The 21304-nt window shown below is 47.2% G+C and overlaps 1 protein-coding gene across 38 annotated transcripts in view; it reads left to right on the forward strand.

The window, feature by feature from the left end:
• LOC1269835 (glucose transporter type 1) overlaps positions 1-21304 on the forward strand; it is a 172006-nt gene that overhangs the window by 108941 nt on the left and 41761 nt on the right. For 27 of the 38 annotated variants that reach the window (XR_009764505.1, XR_009764507.1, XR_009764504.1 and 24 more), the window contains 3 exons: positions 3582-3752; positions 4186-4302; positions 7429-7660. The exons of 6 other annotated variants lie outside the window; for them this stretch is intronic. Coding sequence is in view for 28 of the 32 variants with exons in the window: in XM_061640627.1 (XP_061496611.1) it covers positions 3599-3752; positions 4186-4302; positions 7429-7660 (503 nt within the window). In the remaining 4 variants the exon portion in view is untranslated. Of the gene's footprint in view, positions 1-3581; positions 3753-4185; positions 4303-7428; positions 7661-20166; positions 21114-21304 lie in introns of those variants that run through there. 5 more of the 38 variants (XM_061640642.1, XM_061640650.1, XM_061640645.1 and 2 more) reach the window with 4 other exon arrangements.

Consider the following 21304-nt stretch of genomic DNA (forward strand, 5'->3'; position numbering starts at 1 on the left):
TTGTTGCTTTCACAATTGGAATGCACAATCGGACGAGGTGGGTGGGCAGAAATTGGAATGCCGAAGGGCCGCTTTTGGATCAATATACAACAGTAACGGGTACAATTAGGTTCATTTCTTTGAACTTTTGCAAGGGCTCGCACGAAACGCCTTACTTAGCAGCGGTTCTGTTCTGTTTTCCATTTTGACAGGGCTGTTTTTAATTTGATTTGAAGGTATGATGCATCATGCTGTAATTTTGTAGGTTTGTATCATTTCCAACGATTTTTTACATCAAACTAGAGCTATAGTTTCTGCTAAACAGCAACAATACTCAATTAAAGCAATTTTGTTGCACATTTTGCATAAATATGGGCGTTTTGGGATTGTGAAAGCAGTTACCCCTAGAACAAGACTTCAGCCTAAAAGTAGGCAATCTGCGAGACACAAAAATGAGTTAAAAATATATCTTATACTTAAAAATATATCTTAATAGCTGAAAGTTTGCTGCAATATCTTCAATTGGCTAATCTATTAGTAGTTAGTTAACGAAAACTATTCCCAAAAGTGCTTTCAGCTGAATTCAATCAACACAAATGCCTGTATGCCTGTGTAAGGAATTATTCCGCATCCGCTCTCAACCAATTTCGGGCTTACATTGTAGCGGACGAGAATATTGCATATCATTCCGGCGTCGGAATTAGTAACATTTGCCTCCCCCCCCCCTGACGCTTATGCTAACAATAATTATATCCCGCCAATTGTCCAGATTGACGTCCGCACAATGCAAGCGGAGTATCATCGTCTAACGGCGCAATTTCGATTATACTGTCCCCTTTCTCCTGCGTTCTCACCCAACCTGTCGATCATTTGCAATTATTACAATCTCCTAACCTCCAGCGAGCAATTCGTGGAGTTAGGATGGCCGTACCCGTACCCGATGACAGGCTGACCTTTAGACTGGCCATTAGCCGAGATTGCGCATCTTACACGCCTCGGCTCGTTCGTTCACAACAATTGATTTTCCGCCCGTTTGTTCCCCGGTGGCCTCTGTTGGCCTACGCGTCTCCTTCGTTCTCACCGTCATGCTCATCGGCATCATCATCTTCTTGGCAGATCACGCATGAATCAACGGTTCACTCAGCCGCGTCGAAATCGTACCGAGCTTCGCACAATCTTCCGGTAAACTAATTCCTTTCGATGCCGTCGGTACAGCATCATTCCCTCTCCCAAAGGCCTCTGCCAATCCAATCGCTGGAGCGATGGAGCTACCCCGAAAGTAGCCATATTGTGGTGCTCGTTTATAAGGCCCCTGTTCCATTCCGCTGCTTGGTGTAGCTGCCAGAGAGCAGGAGCTAGAAGCTGACGCAAAACGGGGTGTAGTAGTTTTGTGGTGTGTGCTTGTGTGTGTGTGCTGGTGGTGGAGTCTGCCACATCCGGTTCAAAGATTATCGCAGAAACCATAATTTCATAAACTACTGATTCGACACAAAAGGGAAGCTGGAGCGCAATACTTTCAGTTTGGGGTAGGTGGGAAGGGGGCCAGCCGGTCGGTGGAAAAACATCCTACGTTTCCTGCTCTCCGCCGGTGTGTCTTTCTACTGCTGGTGGTGGCTGCCACTGATCTGCTGACTTGCAACTGAGCTCCAATTCCCCGCTGGGATGCCCATCATCCGTTTCGTACCTAACGAGCTCTACATCTTGCGCCAACCGGGATTCGGGTCGGTCTTGGTGTGATTGGGACAGTGTGTGTGTAGTGGGGAGCTCTTTCATACGTCCTCTTTCCTTGCTTACGGTGCCCTTCTAGACGCAAACTCTACCAAACACCGCCGGTAAGAAGCGCACTCACCAAAGGGAGGCAGCAAACTCCGATGTAATCGAGCAGTACTGAGGATATGACTGTATGTGTATGTGTGTGTGTGTGTATGTGTGCCTGCACACTGTCTACTCCAACCCCATCAAACCCTCTCACGGCTCTCTGTGTTTTGAAGCAACCAGCCGTGAAATATTATTTAGATCGTGCATATTTACTTATTCACGTTTTCCATTCCGGAGGCCGCTGCTGGAATGCTTGGTCAATGGGGTATGTGTGTCTGTGCAGACCATCTGAATGGCCCTCATACACTCGGGAGATGATGAAGAAGAACGAACGAACTGCTGCCCAAGTATCACGTATGGCAACAGAATTCATCCACCTGAAGGAACTAATGCTCACACGACCACCACCACCGGGGCACCGAGACACGGGCAGGAAGTTTCGGTCTCAGGGAGAGGCATTATTTGCATACACATGGTCACAGAGACGAGCCGTCGGGGACGGTGGCAAGAAGAGTGTGTGCACTTCTTCGTCGGTGCCATTGGAACGGGGACATCGTGCCCGAGCCTCCGCCCAAGCAAGACGTTCGGCTGGGCGGGTACGTTACCAAAGGTATGCAAACCTTGCGCCTTAGTAGCAAACAGTCTGTGTACTGAACGTGGCAGTGGTCGTGCCTGTGGGCTGATATCCGTGTACCTTTACTTACAGCCCCCCTTCCTCTTCCCTTTGCTTCCATTTTCAACCTTGATACCGTTGTGTCTTTGGCATGACATGGCGCTTCACGTGACTTCATCAAAATGTGAGTAGCTTGCGGTGGTACCAATCCTTCAATTCGTGTGCCGAGTGTGCCAAGCAGCAACCGGATCGCCGGAAGGAAAAGGGAAACAGGAACAGGAAGTTGCAGCATATTAGCAGGGGCGTAACTATGGCTCGGCTGTGTGGCGTGTTGTGACGTTCAATTGGATGGAAACTTTGGTTTGTTGGGGGCTCTTCGGACAGTGAGCGAAGTGAGCGCAAAAAAGAGAGACGACAATCGCACAACTACTGAAACAAAGGAAAGGAAAAAGAAACCTCCAACGCAACACCAGATTGTCTCCGGATGATACTCGGAAGTGGCCGGACAGGGACAGGGACAGGCGGAACTAAGTCCAATTGTGATAAAAGTCGGCCACTCTCGAGCGCTTCCTTCGGTCGGTTGGGCCTTGAGTTGGGCCTAGAAGACATTTCGTTTGTTTATTGCTTCGTCGGCTGCGCTGTGGAGGGAATTACGTACTATCGATGGTGCTGTAACTTTTGTATTTACCGAACAACAATGTGTGTTGCGGGCAGGAAGGATTTGTGCGGTTTCGTATCACTTCATTTCTCTGTCCGTTGATTGAAGTAGCGAAAGGTTATGATCACACGGAAATATGGGTTCTCACCGATCGAAAGGTAAAAGGCTGGTCGTTGCGGTGGAATTGGATTATTAAACAGCGGCCTAGGTCCTAGGTCGTCTGTGCCGGACGCCAATAATGGTTTTACATAAAGGAACGACAGTGTCATAACATGTGTAGTGTTATAAAAATAAATGAGTACCGGTTTTCTGTCCGTTGACAACACTGCCCACTAACCACTAACCTTTTCTTGCTTGTTCTTTCTCTCTCTTTTCTTTCTACGCTACTAACCATTGGTCGTCAAACGTGTGATAACTACATCCTCGTTACCATACACGAACGACTCCTCGGTTAATTCGACCACAAAATCTTGGGGCTCGTCGTCGTAAAAAAACCCCCACACACACACATAGCCGGCCGTCTCCATGTTATGGCGACAAACGGCGACCCTTCGATGATCTCTCCTCCGTCTTCCATTTCGAACGGCCCCGAGCCTCAACTGCCACCATTACCACCACCATTAAGATCAACCCAAGTGCTGCAACCACTGTGCGTGTATCCAGGTGCGTTTGCCGCCATCCCATGTACGCCTAATCTGATTGATCAAACGTTATTGGTGTTCGTTGCATCTTCTCAGCCTTTAGTTCTCGTTTGCTTGAAATGTTGATTTTTATGTTGCTGTTGCTTAGACACACTTGGCCACCTTTAGTCAGCCTCTTTCGTTATGCATGAACGGGTTTTGTCACCTTTCAGCGTTCTTTGTTTATTATGTGCGCGTTGAGTTTGGTGGTGTGTTATTTCAGTGATTTCCGTTCGTTTTGCTTTATTTGCACACCCTGTTAATCAATATGTTTCACTGGCATGTAAGTAATCGTTGTGTACCACAGCACCACAGCAACGGCAGATAATCATACTAATGAAAGCTTTATTTGCTTGTTCCTTTATCCTGCCTATGCCCAACACTGGACAACTGGATAAACAACAACAACGCACTGATGGACGCACTCCGAACCTCAGTGTCAACATTGAGTCAGGAAGGAACGTATGATTATGTCTTTAGTGGGCCCCTGGATTCACAGGCCCTGTCATCAACGCTCAAGCTGACCTCACCTCCAGTACGAGTGCGCCCGGACGGTAAGTAAGCAAATGGCGTCTCGTTATCGACATCGATAACGAGCAAAACGAGACATTCCGAATGCCCTCACTCCATCCCTACCACCTGCACCTTGTCATTGATTCCTGTTGCTTGATTATTTATATCCTGGTACACCTTCCGCTGCTGATGATTCTCACCTCGCCTCGAGTCGTTGACATGTGTGGAGTTGATTTGCCCAATCTAATTGAAGTCGTCAAGGCTATGGTAACATACACAGACACACACGCAACTCGTACAGGTAGATCCATCAGACGAAACTCATCCTTCCTCTAGCCGGACTCGATCGAATTGAAATTTATTATGGTCCATTTCGAGAAATGGACCCGGAGCTTAACTTAGTGATAAAGAACCGATTTCTTCCCATTATGTGGGGGCGGGGGTCATTGGTCAAGGTAAAAGATTATCGACAACTCCAAACCAAAACTCCATCAGCTCAATGGACCGTAGTCGTCCGTTTGGCGAGAAGGATTGATTTAGATTCTTCTTGTTAGCGAGAAGCGTTCATCTTCCACAAGCTGGCCGATCAACTCGTTGCGTCTCAATGCTCCGTTGGCCCATTCATTGTGCATTCTGCCGAATGAATGTGATGAAGGAGATGCCTTCCAGGAAATCTGAGTAAGAAGAAGACTAGGAAGAAGAATGGGAGGAGCTTTGTTAAAAAGTAGGTGCCAGAAGATAGCGCACATCCTTCTTCATTTCTACGGCTAAAATCAATCCTTCGAGAGCCATACGTATGTAATGAACCTTTCGGGCGAGGGTATGTTTAATTCTTTCATTTCCCTTTGCTCCGGAACACGCCCAAAACCCCCCTTCAGAGCCTTGAGAGCCTGGGAATTCTGTGCACGTGGTGATCCTGTTTGAGAGTCGAGTCGAAAAAGTTCGATCGATCGATTCCTCCCGCCTGAAAGGGAAGACGGAAAGAAACGAAAACCCACTGAACCTTTTGCCTAGATTTCGAAGCGTATGCTGCACTGCACTGAATATTTCATTGTCGGACGCTGCTAGTCCGTTAACTAATTTAAATTAAAATTCTCTTCTCCGGGTCGTTTCCTGCTCCGTTTCGCCCTGCACCCTTTACTTGGCAGTCTTTCGATCCTTTTCTGGAGGCGGCGACGCTACGAAACCATTGCCCACTCCCGCCCTCGACGCTTCGTACCTTCAAAAGAAGCTTAGCTCAGGGGAATTCGAAATTCGAAGTGTAAAGCGGCCCCACAAGACGAAGAGCCGAGCGGTGATGCCGGTAAGAATGGGTAAGAAGCTTTCCGGCATCGCTTCATGCGGTGGTAATCGGATCGAATGTGCAGATTGATTAGAGCCTTTCTCACCCCCCCCCCCCCCCCCCCCCCTTTCTCCCTGTGCAACTCTGAACCCTTGTGATAGGAAATGAAACTCCAATAGTCACCGCCCTGTCGAATGTGCCGAACGGCGCGGGCAAGTGTGTGTCGTTGAGGAAGGAATACATTTCTTCACTCATCAAACGATGGTTCTTCAATTGACGCTGGAGAGCAATGGGCAAAAGGGGGGAGGGGGGGGGCATGCAGGGACGACTTAGACAGGAATGAAATCGAATTCGTGGAAATTGACGCCATCAGTAGTGGCAATTCGATTCGAATTGATTCGAGGAAGATACATCTAACGGAAATAGACCCAGGGTGTCATCTCCCCTTTGCTTGAGAAAACTCGGAAATGAGCCTCTCCCCCGGTCCCGCTCAGTACGGCTCTCGCTTTTTTCTTCTTCCGTCTTTTGTATGTGTGTAAAGGTACTTTAGCCAGATGGTCAGGACTTTGGGGCAGCTAGAACTACCTTAGTTAGGTTGCAACAAGGCGGCTACAAGGGAGGCACGTAACCTTTGCGGAAGGTTCTGGAAGTTGATTTTCCATTAATATCATACGTCCGGAACAATTCGTACCTACTTCCTAGCTACTGCAAGGGAGTTTGCACCTGTTTCGCCCCGGCAACGGCATCGTAACACGGACCATTGATTCGCTGGTGAAATGTATTTCTGCAAACATTATCATCTCGTTGCCATTTCCGTGACGTGATAATTGAACCGTGAACGGAGGGTGTCTTGTGCAGTTTTAAATTTCATCGTTACCTCGCTGCCTGCCTTGGGTACGGACCATGGTAACAGTTTCGCTTGGAAAGTGTAGAATAGGGTATTAGGTGCGCTTATAATGGGCTAGTAGGGGTCATACAAATTGTATAACTTTAGGCGTTTTGTGCTGCGCAATGCATAAATTGAGGCGAAAGCATTAAATAAGTGTTGTTTGTAGCTTATGTAGGCGATTGCAATAACTTTGATCACTTAAGACGTCCAAAAGTGTAGACTTCATGGACAGCACCAAACTCCAAACAGATTTCACAATAGAAAACGGTTCGCACAGGTAGGCAGAACAGTTTTATTGAGATTAAAAAGAAGATTTTACCTTTTTTGTTGGCCCTTTTTCATCTTGTTCTTGCATTCTTATCCGAAGAAAACGCAAATACATTTACAAACCGGAAGCTAAATTGAAATGTCTTCACGCAGGTGATTAGAAGCCGGGTCCTCCCCCGCTCATCCCTTATCACATTCGATTTTATTGTTACAACCGCAGTGCACACCAGAGCGTGAACGCGTGATAGCCGCCTCACCAAGACGACCGTTTCTGAGCGGCGCTTTTCCGCGTTCATTCATTTTTATGGAATCGTTACTCGTTTAGTTTCAGGGGGTTTTGTTTTTGCTCGGCCACCGGACGAAGGATGATTTGGTTTTGAATTTCATCTTTTGCCTTTGTTTCCCCCCCCCCCCCCATCCCGTAACACGCTGTTTCATTTTAATCTTTAGCTCATATTGACCTTTCCCATGTTTGGGCGCTGCCCTGGAATCGTTTTATTTTTATATCGAAACCATTATAAAATGTATAACCACCTCCCGCCAAAGCCACCTGATCCCGCGACTGGTGGATCCCCAATGCGGAGATTATGGACCCAAACATTCCAAACCCTCCGCATATCCCCTCCTCCACCACCACCACTACCACGACACGATGATTTTGCATTATTCTGCACAGCACTGGATAACCATTAGTCTAACCATCATCTTCTAACCCCGCGTACCTAAAAGTGTATCTTCCTTTCCGCCATGCCGGCCCGCCAGTCTACCGTTCCCAGTCGATCGATTCGCAACGGAGCAGTGGCGTAGACGATGGGCGTTCGTCAACCGGGACGCGTCATTCGCCCGGCAGTGGACTTAAGCGGACAAGGTACATAGGAGACGGTACCGGTTCTCTCGGCTCACGCAAGAGCGATCGCTGCGATGGGGAGGATGCGGAATCATTACGTCAATTGCTTATCGAGTGAGTACCAGGGCGTGTGTGTTTTTTGCTTTCAATTCTTCTTCTTTGGGAGGCGCAATATCATGACAATTTTTGGGGTTTTCTCATTTCTTATTTTGGGGTAGTTCGAAGGGGATCATTGTGGGACGAAATTTCGATTGATTATCGTTTCATTGATTTCAGGGACAATGGATCTTTTGTTCTTTTCTACTACTGCATTTCACACATTTGGGGTTGGGTTTTGCACTCTAGAATGTCATTATAGTATTAGAATCATCAAAAACTGTTTTAGTTAAAAGTTAGATAGTTTTCAAACTCATCAATATTTACGACAAATTTTGGGTGTTTATATGAACCTGAAGGTCACAACATTCACCATAAAATACCATTTGACAGCTGTCACAATATTGACCAACGGAGCAGCGTTTGTTTGGAGTAGCTCAATGATGTTTTGCGAGTCGCTGTGACAGCGATGATGACACCTGTCAGGTTCATATTTACACCCTCCATATGCTCCATCCATGGCATAAAAAAGGCATTGAAACACCATCACGATCTCTATCCCATACAACAGCTTCCGTTAGTATCTGTCTCTGTGTAGAGAAAATGCTCAAAACTCTCCGATACCATCACACACTTCACTCTTCGACCGAAACACTGAAAATGGTACCTCGAAAGACGAGAGGCCCGCTCAAAATTGTTGTTGTGGTGGTCCCCAAGCGGACCAACAACGCCCTCAAAATTTAACAAAAGCAATATTTTCCGACCACCATTTGGCCATACACACACACACGTACCGAAACACACACACACCAAGGCCGTCCAACGTTCGATGGACCTTTTCAGCGCTCATAGCACATCGCGCATCGATGACACACTCTTTGCGCGCCTCCTAGGGACACACCCTTAGGGGGGGCGGGAGTGCGCTGTATCGTTATTGTTCAAAATTGTCGTTGGCCCGTTTTTTCCGTTTTCTCTTGTGATTTTTTCCCCATTTCCCGGTATCTTTTCTCCCTGTTTTTTTGTTTCTTTTGCCTCGTTGCTGTACGTTTTTAACACGTTTCATCGCCCTCCAAAAAGCGCGGACGCTGGTTCGTTCATCTTTTATCATCCATCGACATCTATTTCGTGTCAGCTGTGGCCATACGGCAAAAAAAGCACACAAACACACGAAGTAGCCACGTCACTTGACCGTCATTTTGTCATCGTTTGAGTCAAATAGTGTGTTTTTGTTGTTTTTGTTTGGTTCGTTCGGTTGTTGTCCTGCTTTTCTTTCTCCATTGCCTCCATTTGGCCATTTCGATCACATGAAACTTCCATCGACCGCCATCTCCCGTACGCGCATACTTCGCCTTGTGTATGTGTAGCTTTCCTGTGTTTTCTATTCATTCCCATTTCGCTGTTGTTTTTTTTCTTTCTCAGGGAAGAGAACAAGTACTGTGCTCCTGTTCATATTAAGTTTTCAAAACTATCACATTTCGTTTTGGTACAACGTTTCATCTTTGCCCTTTCACATCTGTCAGTCTCTTTGTCTAGCAAAGATGCACTCTCTCTTTCTCTTTCTCTGTCTGTCGTTCTCCATTGCTCATCGCTCGTTCTCTCTCTCTCTCTCTCTCTCTCTCTTTCTGCCATACTTTCTCTCTATCTTCTACACTGTCTCTTTCACTATCACTTTCCTGTGTTGCGTTGAATGTTGTTCGTTAGTTGACTTTTGTTCTCTGTTCATGTTACTTGTGCTGTTTGCTGTCTGTTTTTTTCTTCTTCTTCTTTCCTTTAATTGATGTTGTGTTTCTTCTCACTGTACTGTTGGTTTGCCCCTCCCCCGCAACGGTTTAACCATTTTCCGAAGGGATAATTTATTGCCCGTGCGAGACACACTTTCCCGGGAACGAATTTTAATTTACAAAAACTGCACGTTACCTTAACACGTTTCACATCGTCCGGCAAAAAAAGCCTCAGCCAACCCCCGTGCAAACAAACAAACGAACCGAAAAACGTACTTCGGATCACACAGATTACCGCCAGAGAGGCCGAAGGTGGTCCCGGTGGTGGCGGTGGTTCCCGGAATGCTAAGAGTAAATGTAAATAAAAATAATTAAATTCATTCGTTGGCCCCGGGAGAGCCAATGGCCAATCGGAACTGCTTTAAGCTTGATAATCACGCACAGAAGCACAGCTGAAGCCGACTGCCCTCCTCCTCGTCCATTCTGGGGCCGAAAAACTTGCCAAAACAACGGGTGAGGCGCGAGGGGGAGGAGGAGGAGGAGGGCGGTGAGCATTTCGATTTCATTTCCCAGTCACGTCATCCGGCGAGTTTCATCTATCTTTTCTCTTGGCTTATGGCTGTTCTCTGTGTGTGTGTGTGTGTGTGTGTGTGTGTGTGTGTGTGTGTGTGTGTGTGTGTGTGTGTGTGTGTGTGTGTGTGTGTGTGTGTGTGTGTGTGTGATGCTGTTGTTGTTTTTCCTCTCTCTTTCTCTCTCGCTCGTTCTCGCTGTTTTCCGTTTGAACATTTTGCTCACTCATCCATTTCCACCTTCGTCTAAGCACGTTTTTGCAAAACCGGTTTTCCCGGGAACGGAAATCGATTACATCCCGGCACCGGCGCCGGGCAAAATGTATGCATTTTTTATGTTTTCATTAATGAAACGTCCAGCGTTTCCAGTCCCTTACTTCGGGATGCGCGCACTCTCTCTTTTACTCTCTCTCCACATTACTTCTCCGTCGTACATTTTCCGTTGATTGGTTTTGCCGTTTTACGAAATTGACAAACATTTGCCACGAGAGGAGAAGGGGGGGGGGGGGGGAGGTGGGGGTCCACCACCAACAAGTGTACTGGGGCCAGCATGTACACACTCACTTTCTGTAAAATCGAACGGTCCAGGAGACCGTTTTTGTCCCCGTGCCGTTGCCATGCTGTTGAAGCACCAGAGAGCCAATCGATAACCATAAAACTCAGAAACAAAGCAGCTGGACAGCAGCCCCATTTGAGGTTCGTTTAGCATTGCTGCTTGGTAGCTGCCGATAAGAACGGTGCGAGTGGCTGGCAAGATTAAGAGGACTTCATCAGTCGTCGCTTACCAGGCTCGTTCGAATTTGATGTACGTTTTATTGGATTTCCCCGGGATTAGCAGCAGCAGCAGCACAGTTAAATCATGAATAAATAGACGGAAGGAGATGCTTAAAAAGCAGGGAAGGTCGAAGGCGCATACCGGCTGTCGCTTTTAAAATGCAATTTCAATATACAAATTGAAAATGAATTTAAGAGGAGTTTGCACGTCTGAATGAAGCTCGAGTGGAAGGAAAGCTTTTTGTCAAGCATTTGGCCCAGAGTTGTGGGAGCTTTTCAAGTAGAAGCCCTTCATCCTTCATCCCGCAACTGAAATGAATCGCTTTAGGAACTTCACAACTTTCCCCCTCGAACCAGCGCTGTAGCATTAAGAACAACAAACAACCACATTTTTAACTTTCGACCCTTTCGAAATCCTTCCCCCAGTGCTGCACAATTCTTCAACTGCCAGTGGAATGCTGCTCCACCCCGGAGGATGGGGCTGAGCTTTGATTCGCTTCGAGAAACAGTTCGCAACAGTAAGCTCTTTGTATGTATTAACTTTTGCCCCCTATCCCGCAGTGAAGTGCACCGTTTGCTGCATTCACTTTTGTGTCGGTTAATCCACGGTAAGGAAGGAAATAATTCCCCCCCCCCCCCCCCCCCTCTCAGAACTGGAGGGCGCAAACGCAGGCAAACGAGTGGAATAAATCCGTGGTTCGTTGCACAAAAATAATATGCACCTCAAGAGGGTGGTGGTGGCGGTGGTGTGGCTCAAAAACGTAACCCCTATTTGTGGTCAACCAACGAAGCGGGGCTTAAAAGGATGCAAACGGGTGGTGAAAGGATGGCTTGGGATGGTTTATTATGCGAAGAATTGAAAGTTAAACGTGCAAACGAGGAGGGGCTGGAACGAGTGCGGAACGAGGAAAAAGGCGTATATCATGGCGATTGAAAAATTAATGAAATTAAATCCAACCCAACCGACGCCGGCGACGCCGGTGGGCTTTGTGGTGTGGTCGCGTGTGCTGCTGGAGAACGCGATGGCTTCCGTCCGTCCGGCCATTTCGTATGCTTGCTGGGTGCATATGCATCTCGTTATTGGAACACTGGCCACATTCTTTAAGAGGCATTCCAGGCTCCGGGACTTCATCCAAAATGTACTGCATGTTTTGCCTTCGGATGTGCCTTTTAAACGGCACGATCGGTACGATAAACCACTCCCCGGGACTGTGTGTGTGTGTGTTTGTGCGACACGATTGTCTTGAGAGGCTCTCTGGTGGGATATTTTGTGGTCAAATTCATCCTCTGCATTCTCTGCCCCTCGCTTTGTTTGCTGGCTTGAGGTTGGAAAGGTTACCAAGAATCCTTTAAAATGCAAATGTGCGTACTGCCCGACGAGTCCTACGGTAGCGCCGGGACTAGACCAAGACTACGACCTCATCCCCACAGCACAGGAATTTAATTCCGAGAGTAAAAGAGCTCGCACTCCCCACGAGCCTTTTTTGTTTTCGTTTGTTCCGATTCCAAGAGACGAGAAAGCGAGCATTAGCTTTGGCGAATTCCCGGCGTCCTCGCAGAGTTCCCCGAGTCATGGGGGCAAGTCATGAATTAGACTGATGCAAGATTCATACCAGTGCCGGGCGGGTGCATCATGCAAATAGGATTCTGCACTCCCGCTTAGTGGATTGTTGCTTTGGCAACAAATCCCTCTCCATTCGTCCCCGCTTTCCAGGAACTCGGAAGGAAGCGTAGAATTAGAACGCAATCAACATATCTCCTATCCGCTCCTACACCCGAGAGCAGAGTGGCTAACCCGTTTTTGGAAATGCGAGACAGCAGTGATCACTACCTGGTTTGGATGCCACTTACCGCTCTAGAAGCACACAAACACACCCACACAGGAGTTGCTTCGAGTTGGTCCATTAAGAAGCAGGGAAGGTACTCGCTGATGGAAACCCGTTTGTCCGGTGGTTTTTGGGTAATGGATGAAGTCATCCTTTTTCCGTTGGCAGCCACCAGTGTGAAGATGATGCGAATTAAGTGGATGTATAGCATGTGTGTGTGTGTGTGTGTGTGTGTGTGTGTTTTAACCGGTGAAAATGGAACTTCTGAAGCATCACTTTCGGCGAACGCTGGGATGAAATTCTCCCACAGGTACACACCACCCTCGCTGCTAACTGGGAAGGACTCACCAGAGCACTTCACTATGATTAGTTGAGTGTGGGTGACGTCTGTGTGTGTGTCCAGAAGGATCAGCAGCAGGAAATTAAGCAGTTTGTTTTCAAAACCCACACCACCACGACGGACCATCATTATCTCTCCATGTGGGAAGATGGTTGCAGACGCTTCTTGAAGATGCGAGCGGCGTGCAGTGTTCTAATTCCCTAATGAAAGCTCACAGACGCGGACGTGCGTCCGCTCGGCCCATTCACAAACACACACACACGCACGAATGTTGATATCTCATTTGCAAAATTATCTAACCAAGCTATCCAACACAATCCGGTTCGAAAGTTAAACAATGTTCGAGCAAACCGCACGATTTAATTAACGGTGATTTAAATCGTATCCTTCTGTGTTTTTGGCGAGCGTTCGAGAGGGGTCCGCCTGCACGTCTGCAAATTTCGGACAAACTCAAACAGAGTTTATTGTAGAAACAGTTCCATCTACAGGGCGCACTCACACACAGGATTTGGGGTGGAAAGTTTCATTTATTAACACAAAGAGCAGCACGCACTGATGACGTGTGCAGGCCCTAATCCTGAAGCACCATTTTTGGACACCTTCTCCCCAGTTCCACAGTTAGGAGATGATGGTCCGCAGGCAGTAACACCGGCACACGGGATGAATGTGGCTGAAATCGTTCCCGTTACTCCCCAGGGGTAGGGGGCACTACACCCATCGCTCGGAAACTCAATCATGCCAATCTGTGTTAAAATTTCGCTTCTCGCCGCCCCCGGGAGTAGACGCGGTGTTGCGGTCTGTAGAATTAACAAGGGAAATAAACTGATTCCCTCTGGTGTGTGATGTGCGGGAGTGTGTTTTTGTGTTGCATACCTGCCAGGCGTCGTCGCTGCAGCCACTGACGTTTCACGCTCGATGGAGTGTGCGAGCAGCAAAGCCTACTGAAAACTAGTGAGCCAATAAACGTCTTTGTACCCGGTGCTTGCATACCGACAGGCGCAAACACACACACACACATACAGGATATTTGCAGGAAATGAGTCGAATTTGTGCCTCGGTTCATCACCACGGTGTCGAAAAAACGACCTGCACTAGCGACTCGGTTGGTTCGTTTTTGGTTTTTCGAGGAGTCAATTTTAAGTGCTCCTGCCATGCGATACTGAGATCATGGTCGATTAAACGAGACTTTGATGGGGTGGAACGTTGAGAGAGACACACACACAACAAAACAGCAAGGAAAAACTCATCCCAAAACTCAATCGTGATTGGAACCCCGGCCCGTTGCTCTGCGAACGTGCGGTCCGCTTTGATCGAATGATATCAGTGATCGCTGGCTGTGGGAGGTTTTAATGGATCTTTCCCCCCGTTGTCTCGTGGCCCGGTCGTTGGTCGTTTGATAGTTTTAATCCATCCATCGAGGGGATGCAGATGAGACGCGGTCTATCAAACTTTGCACACAAGCCTGGTGCTGCTGCTGCTGCTAGTCTCGGTCCATTTGACCGAGGCGGACATAAGGCTAATGAAAGGATATTGGATTTTTTCACCCAATCTAGCCGGGCTGTAAAGCTGTAGTTGCTGATGCTGCTGCTGCTGCTGCATCTAAACATCGACCTAAAACCTCAGCAGTGTTCATAGGGGACCGTGTCGTGCCGTGTTCGAGCTCGAGTGCGTCCTGCCGAGACCGGTCAAACCGCATCATACACTCTCCGCATGTGCACCCTGGTGTACAACACCACCCCTCCCCGGTGGCGACAAATTTTTGGAGACATTATGGGAAAATCTGTACGGTCAACATGGCCCCGTACATGTGTGAGAGTGTCTGTGACCCATCTGGATAAGATGACCACACCCAGAACCGCACTGCTGCACACCATCCTGCACAGCAGTGTTGGTAAACACACACACACACAACTGGTTCCCAACTTCCCAAAACCGACGGGCTCTGTGCTGTGGATCACGGGCCCCCACACCCCATGCTGTTTATATGCCGCGCGATGTCACAAGTAGTCACCCAGGGGACCTATCGGCAAAGGCAGTTGGTTCGGCCGACAGCAGTCCGGTTGCGGTCAGCAAACGGTAACACCCCTCTTCCTTCCTGCGTGGCAATCGCTTCCCACCAGCCATTCTGACATAGCAAGATGGACTTTGATAATTTAATTTTCGGTTAAACTGTGTCCCCGTACCTCGCATGCAGAGTTGGGGCTTTGAACGGCAAACTCCAACCGATGCACTATTTTTCTGCTAAAAACGAGTCGGGGAAAAAACATGGAAAATCGTGCTGGGGGGAAAAATCAAACTCACATCGACTCTGATGGAACTTTATTTTTTGCGCTCCTCCTCTCGTCTGGTACAAGTATTGGTTCTGCCTCTCGCTCTGTTATCTAAATGCAAATGTAATTGAATTGACCTCACAGACCCATGTGATGGCAAAAGGCAACATATATATGAAACGAGCAGCAGAAATTAAAGCAAATATTGCCTGTGCCCCCAATCGACGACCCAACAGCGGGCAGCAAAGCGCAATCAATCTATCGATGACAGCACTGGGAAAGTTCTAGCCCGTCTGCGTTTCGTTTGCAGGCAGTCGTTTCGATGGAAGAAGTGTATGTTTGCGGCATGACATGTTTTGCAGCTTTGATGTTTGTTAATTATAATTGAAGATGCCCGGGACGAGAATGTGTGTTTATATTTCGTTCCATTTCTGTTCGGATGTTTGCATCCTCCGTACGGCACTCCGAGACGGCTTCTGGAGAAACATCAAGAGATTCCATGCTTTAATAAGCAGTGTTTGTCATGCAAATTGCATAACTTTAGGAGTGTTTTTTTTCTTTGCAACATGTTCATAAAAATTACACGCTACATCGTCTACATTCTTCAAGCTTACTTAAGCAGTGCTTCCACACACATCTCCCTCCGAGCCGGATGGCTTCCCAAACGAACGTTCGCTCTTGACAGTTGTGAAAGATTCCATTTCACTCACCGCACGTGGTGCATATTTGTCGTGGGAAACGAATTTTGCTGCACCCATTGCTGCACTAAGAAAGGGGCGAGTGTTTCCTATGGTTCCTGTTTGCGAGTGTGACAAACCAGTCCATCCAGTGCAGTGTGCCACAGTGTGAAATCGCAAAAGTGACACAAAAAGGGAATGGTTTTTTTTTTTAAAAAAGAGGCCTCCCCATCTTCCAGCACTCTGGGAAGCACAATGAATCGTGCTTCATTTATCTTGCTTTACAGCAAACGAACGCTTTCTTCTCATCTGCGGCGATCTGGCCATGGGATTGCGTTTTGCGCTCTTCCTTCTATTGCTTCCCCTTGAAGCTCGGGATGAGTTTGCCTCCACCATTTCATCAATGAACCAAGCAGCAAGCGGCAGCAAAAGCTTTCTTCTCCGACGCCGAGCGACGGACGTTGCAGCAGGTCCGTCGCTGCAGTGCCTTCGAGGGTGGAAAGTGCCATCCATCATTTCACCATTTGTTCCCGCTTTGCTTGCCTTGTTTGTTTGTTTGCCAACCGGGCTGCAGCAGCAGCAGCGAGAATGTCCAGAGGCGAGCGTGTGCCATTCAGAGAGAGAGCGTTTTCGGACCCTCGAATTCCGACACAGCTCTGTGTCTTCTGTGGACCTGGGAGGGAGCTATACCATCAGCTTCATTTGTATATTTCAACACCCCATATTTTGTGCCAGTGTGTGTGTGTGTGTGTGTGTGTGCGGGCGCTGATTTGATGACAGATGAATATGAAAGTGCATTTTTCGTAACACCCGGTGGTCTGCGGGTTGGAAAGCGTGCGCTTGAAAAGCTTTTTGTGAAGCTGTGCTGTGTGTTTGTGTATACATTTTGTTTGGATTCGCTTTTCGCTCGGCAAGCCCCGAAATGTGTTTGCGGTTCCTGGACGGTTCTCGGCGGTGGGAAAGTAATGAATGTTTCGTTCCCTTTTGTGTGCGAGAATGTGTTTGTTGAGGGGGTGGTTTGCCGCTTCCTAAATGATCATACTTTCCATTCGTTTTGGCTGCCTGCGCCACACTCTACCAGATTGTTTTTGGATAGTGTTTCGGTGTTCAATGATAGTGCACATTGAGATGGTACTGTTTTTCATTCAGATGTTTTAGTTTGATTCGTTTTGAATGTCGTACCATTGTTGACGAGTAAAAAATGTGTGTAAAGCTCGCTTAGGAGCTTTTTGTTGCAATTGGGAAAAGAAGCATTTTTATGAGCCATAGCTCATAATTATGATACTTTAAGTGAAATTCAATATTGTGCGAAATATTTCCGCCATTTTGATGCCATTTTTTGCCCGCCCGCTCTTGAAGCAGTTCCATCCGAAGGCCCCATCCATCAGCGTCTTCAAGCGGTGACGCCTTCTTCAAGAGGCATGATAAATTATTTCACCCCAAAGATCGTCCAAGGGTGTGTGATAGAGCGAATTGTTCCGCTTCCCCGTCCCGATATGATGGCTCGGTGTGTGTGTGTGTGTGTGTGTATGTGTTGAAATGGTGCTTCTTTCGCATGAATTGAAAGCGCGTCGCGCTCCCCGTTTCGGATTCATTCCTTGATTAATGGTTCGTCGCTTACGCCGATAGGACGGAGGGAAATTTCTTCTTTTTTTCTCTCTCTCTCTCTCTCTCTCTCTCTCTCTCTCTCTGTCACTTTCCGTTGCATTTGTTGGCATCGATCCAAAAGCATCCCAGCAGCGAACGCGTTCGCGCTTGGGTGTTGAACGATATCAATTTATGATCGTCATCAGCAAGCACCCCCCGTACCCGCGGCAACCCGCGCGGACAGATGTTTGGCTGTGAAGGATGAAATTATTGGTCTTTTTTTTCCTGTGTCAAAAGTTGTCACTCGAAAAGAAAGAGCGTTTCATGGCCAAAAAAATAATCATTTTTAGCAATATTTATCATAAAACTTTCAGCGAAAACAACTATCAAATGAATCGATGTAAAAAGTATTTTAAATAATGTCGTTTCGTTGCTTGCAAATTTCCCCACCTCCTTTCTTAAATCGACTCTTAAATCATCCCTAATAACCGACTCATGAAAACCAATTTAACAGACAACAGCCTCGCCTCAGGGGAGAAAACGTTCATTTTCTCCAAAGTAGAGTAGAATCACGATCGGCGACGATAAGCCGGCGGGACGGTTCGATGACTTGCACGTTGGAAGTGGAAAACGATAACAAAATAGGATGCGTAGATGCGTGTGGGTGTGTGTAGGTGTCTCCCTGAGGATAGTACAATCATTTACATTCCTTCCCTCGGAAGCGCAAGGAAGCATGTTCGCTTGCTTTATCGCTCATTCGATCCTTCTGCTCTCTCTTATTTTTCTGCCCGTCCTAAGCCAATGGATTATCGTATGAATAGAAATTGACAAATATTCATTTATAAGAGCGGGGCCCTGGGGCTGGAAATTTAAAGCTTTTTGCGCTTTTCAACGTGGGGGACAATCACCCCATCCCGTACCCGAACGGGGGACGATAAGTTTGAAAATGGTTGTTTGAGTAAGGTTAGTGCTGTTTCTTGGGACGAGCTCTAGCGAAACGAGCGAAACTTTTGCGTGCCTTTTTTGCGCTTCTGGGGTCTCGGGGAGTCCGTTGGTGAGTTTTCCGTTCCGCCAAAGGTTCATCAACGGATTTACCCCGCGCGATCCCCTGTTTGCGGGTCGTCATTTACATTTGACCCATCAGAAAACCATCCTACCCTACCCTGCTGTGTTTCGGTTTCGGTTGGAAGTTTGTGGCATGCGGAGGGTGGGGCGCGAGGATTAAATTAAACTTTCATGATAAGCTTTTATTGTCAAAATGCTGCTCGACTTGAAGGGGGATTCGCATTTTTATTCCCTCTGCAACGTCCCCTAGCTTTGGTGCTGAAAAAGGGGGGAAGATTTCGCTGATTTGTGGATTGAACCCAAAACTTGACACACTTCACTCACAACTTGCCCGCCCGCTGAAGATGCTCACACCAGGGACATTCAAAACTCGCTAGCGTCATCGCTGCTGTCAGCGACTTGGCGCGCGAGATGAAGCATCCTGTGTTCACCCCCCGCTTGGGTGTGTCCCATTGCACCCATGCATGGCCCATTTGTTCTGTTGTTCTGTTTGCGCTATGGAAAGGGGCTGGAAGGGGGGGGGGGGAGGTAGGTTCGCTGCAAGACGCGGAAATTGTTGGGAAAATTATTAGCAAAACTTTTGATTAGCAGCGCGTTTGTGGCGTCGGTGCGCGCGCGTAAAGATGAGTTGCCGTTTCTGGTGGTGCGATGACAAAGATGACATTTTCTTTGCCTTCTCGGCGTTTGCTACAGAACAACAGCAAACAGCTTTTGCTTTTTAAAATCCTTCTCAGTTTGAAGATTGATTGCATCTTATCATTTGCAAACACACAGTCGAACTAATACTAAACCCAACAGCCAAGATAAATGGCCGGCCGATCTTTCTCCTACCCAGCGTGTGCGGTTGGGCAACTTTTTGGGGGCGTTGGCGCAACTAGACATCCCCCCCCCCCACCGCCTCGCTCTCTCACCAAACAGTTGGGTTACAAAATTGAAAAACCCCCAAAAGCCAATAATTCACCCGATTGATGGCTTCGGTTTTTGGGAAGCCTAGAAAGTTTTGCTTCCCCCAACCCCCCCATTGTTCGGCGTACCATTCCCGAGCATGGTCGATTTTGCATGTCCTTGGCAAGGGTTTATTGATTTTGTTTTTCGGTTGAAAATCACAAAAACTGGTCAGCTGCTCGCCGAGTGGGGGGTAACACAGCAGAAAGGAAAGGGCGGGGGCGAGTGTTGTGTTTCGACTTGATTCGTGGCTTTTCAATTCGAGATTGTGGTTCCGAGGAAAAGTTCGGGCGCCCAACCCCCTTCTTCGGTAACGAATCGGGGTTGGCATTTTGGAATTGAGTTGTTCCTGGCAAATGCAAACTCGACTGCTTTTGATTGAATTGTATGGCATCATTTATGGGTTTGGACGTTTGTTTTATTTTTGCTAACTCGTGATCGTCTCGATTTGTGGGGCTTCATAGGGTTTGTGTTTGATCAATTCATAGAAATGTGTTTGGTGTGCCTTAGGTACACGACGGAGCGACGATTTTGTTCTGCGGATTGCATACCTTTAGGCGACTAATTTCCTAATATCAAACTTTAATAATTTAAACGCTCACAATTGACTCATTCTTTTACACGATATTGTCTTGTTTTTTTTCTTTATTTCACATACACAACTTTCCATCTGCGTTTGTTTTCGGTTTTTCTCTGTCTCTCTCTCTCTCTCTTTATGATCTCTATTCCCTTTCTCTCATCCCTCATTAGCACTTTCGAACGGCTTCTTGTGCGTGCAAAGTTAAGCAACGACACAACGGGAAGCCCCTGTTTTGGCAGCTTCAGCGCGAAGCATATCATGCAATTCGAGCGCAACTTGAGCGAAACGGGAGCGAATCATAATAAGTGCATAGCTTATTAAACATAAAAAACCCCGCAACCAGCACCTTGTGCATTGTGTGTGCCGGTGGGTTTTGCGCCATCGCCATCCAGCATTCGCTTGCAATTTGAATAACATTCAACAAACATTCAAACACTCATGCTCAATACACTGAATCATCACTTCCCTCAGTGCGAACGGTATTGAATGCGAACCGGAAACGTTCGGTAGTTAAATATTCGGTCCTTCGTCGTAGAACCGCCGTGAATTGAAACGGATTATTATAGAAATAAAGAGCGCAAACGGAAGTAAACGATCGTGCCACATAGAACAATTCGATGCGAACAATAGCCTAAAAATAGGAAGCGTTTTGGTCCGTGCGTAAAAACGGAATCGAAACTGATCACACGACGAATTGATAGTTCCTTTAGAACAGTATCGCTTATCGAAGTAATTGCGACGTTTCGTGCATCGTTTGCAAACACTCCGAAGGAATTTAACGTGGAAAATAAAATCCACACCCCATAAAAAGGATTCAGCAGAAGCAAAGAGCAAAAGACGAATCTGTTTAGAAAATTTCCCAAAAGCGCGAAACGCGAGCAGACGCAGCAGTAGCAAATAGTTTAGCACAAACAAACGGCAGAAGAATTGAGCTAATCGTACTAGAACAGTTTTTGTATAAAGAAAAAATTACATAAAACTCAAACCCCTCAAACCGAACGGGGCAATTCCGAGCGAATTCGAGCTGCACACAAAACGCACATTGTAGTTATAACAATTTCGGCAAAGCGCAAGCAAAGTCTCAGTCCAAAATGTCGTACGGCGATATTTCTTACGGGTAAGTAAAATGGCGATCGGGAAGAAACTCCCAAGTCCAATACGCGCGCCTTTAGTCGATCGCCCCCGTCACCTCCTTAAATCCTTCCTTCCGGTTCCCTCGCTGCGTGTGTTGTGGTTGTGGTTCGGAAATGGAGCAATCGCGCGGATCGAAATTTTAACGATCATAAATTTGTCAAATAATTGCACTCA

This window comes from Anopheles gambiae, chromosome 2 (assembly GCF_943734735.2).
Source record: "Anopheles gambiae chromosome 2, idAnoGambNW_F1_1, whole genome shotgun sequence".
In the NCBI taxonomy this organism is placed as follows: domain Eukaryota; kingdom Metazoa; phylum Arthropoda; class Insecta; order Diptera; family Culicidae; genus Anopheles; species Anopheles gambiae.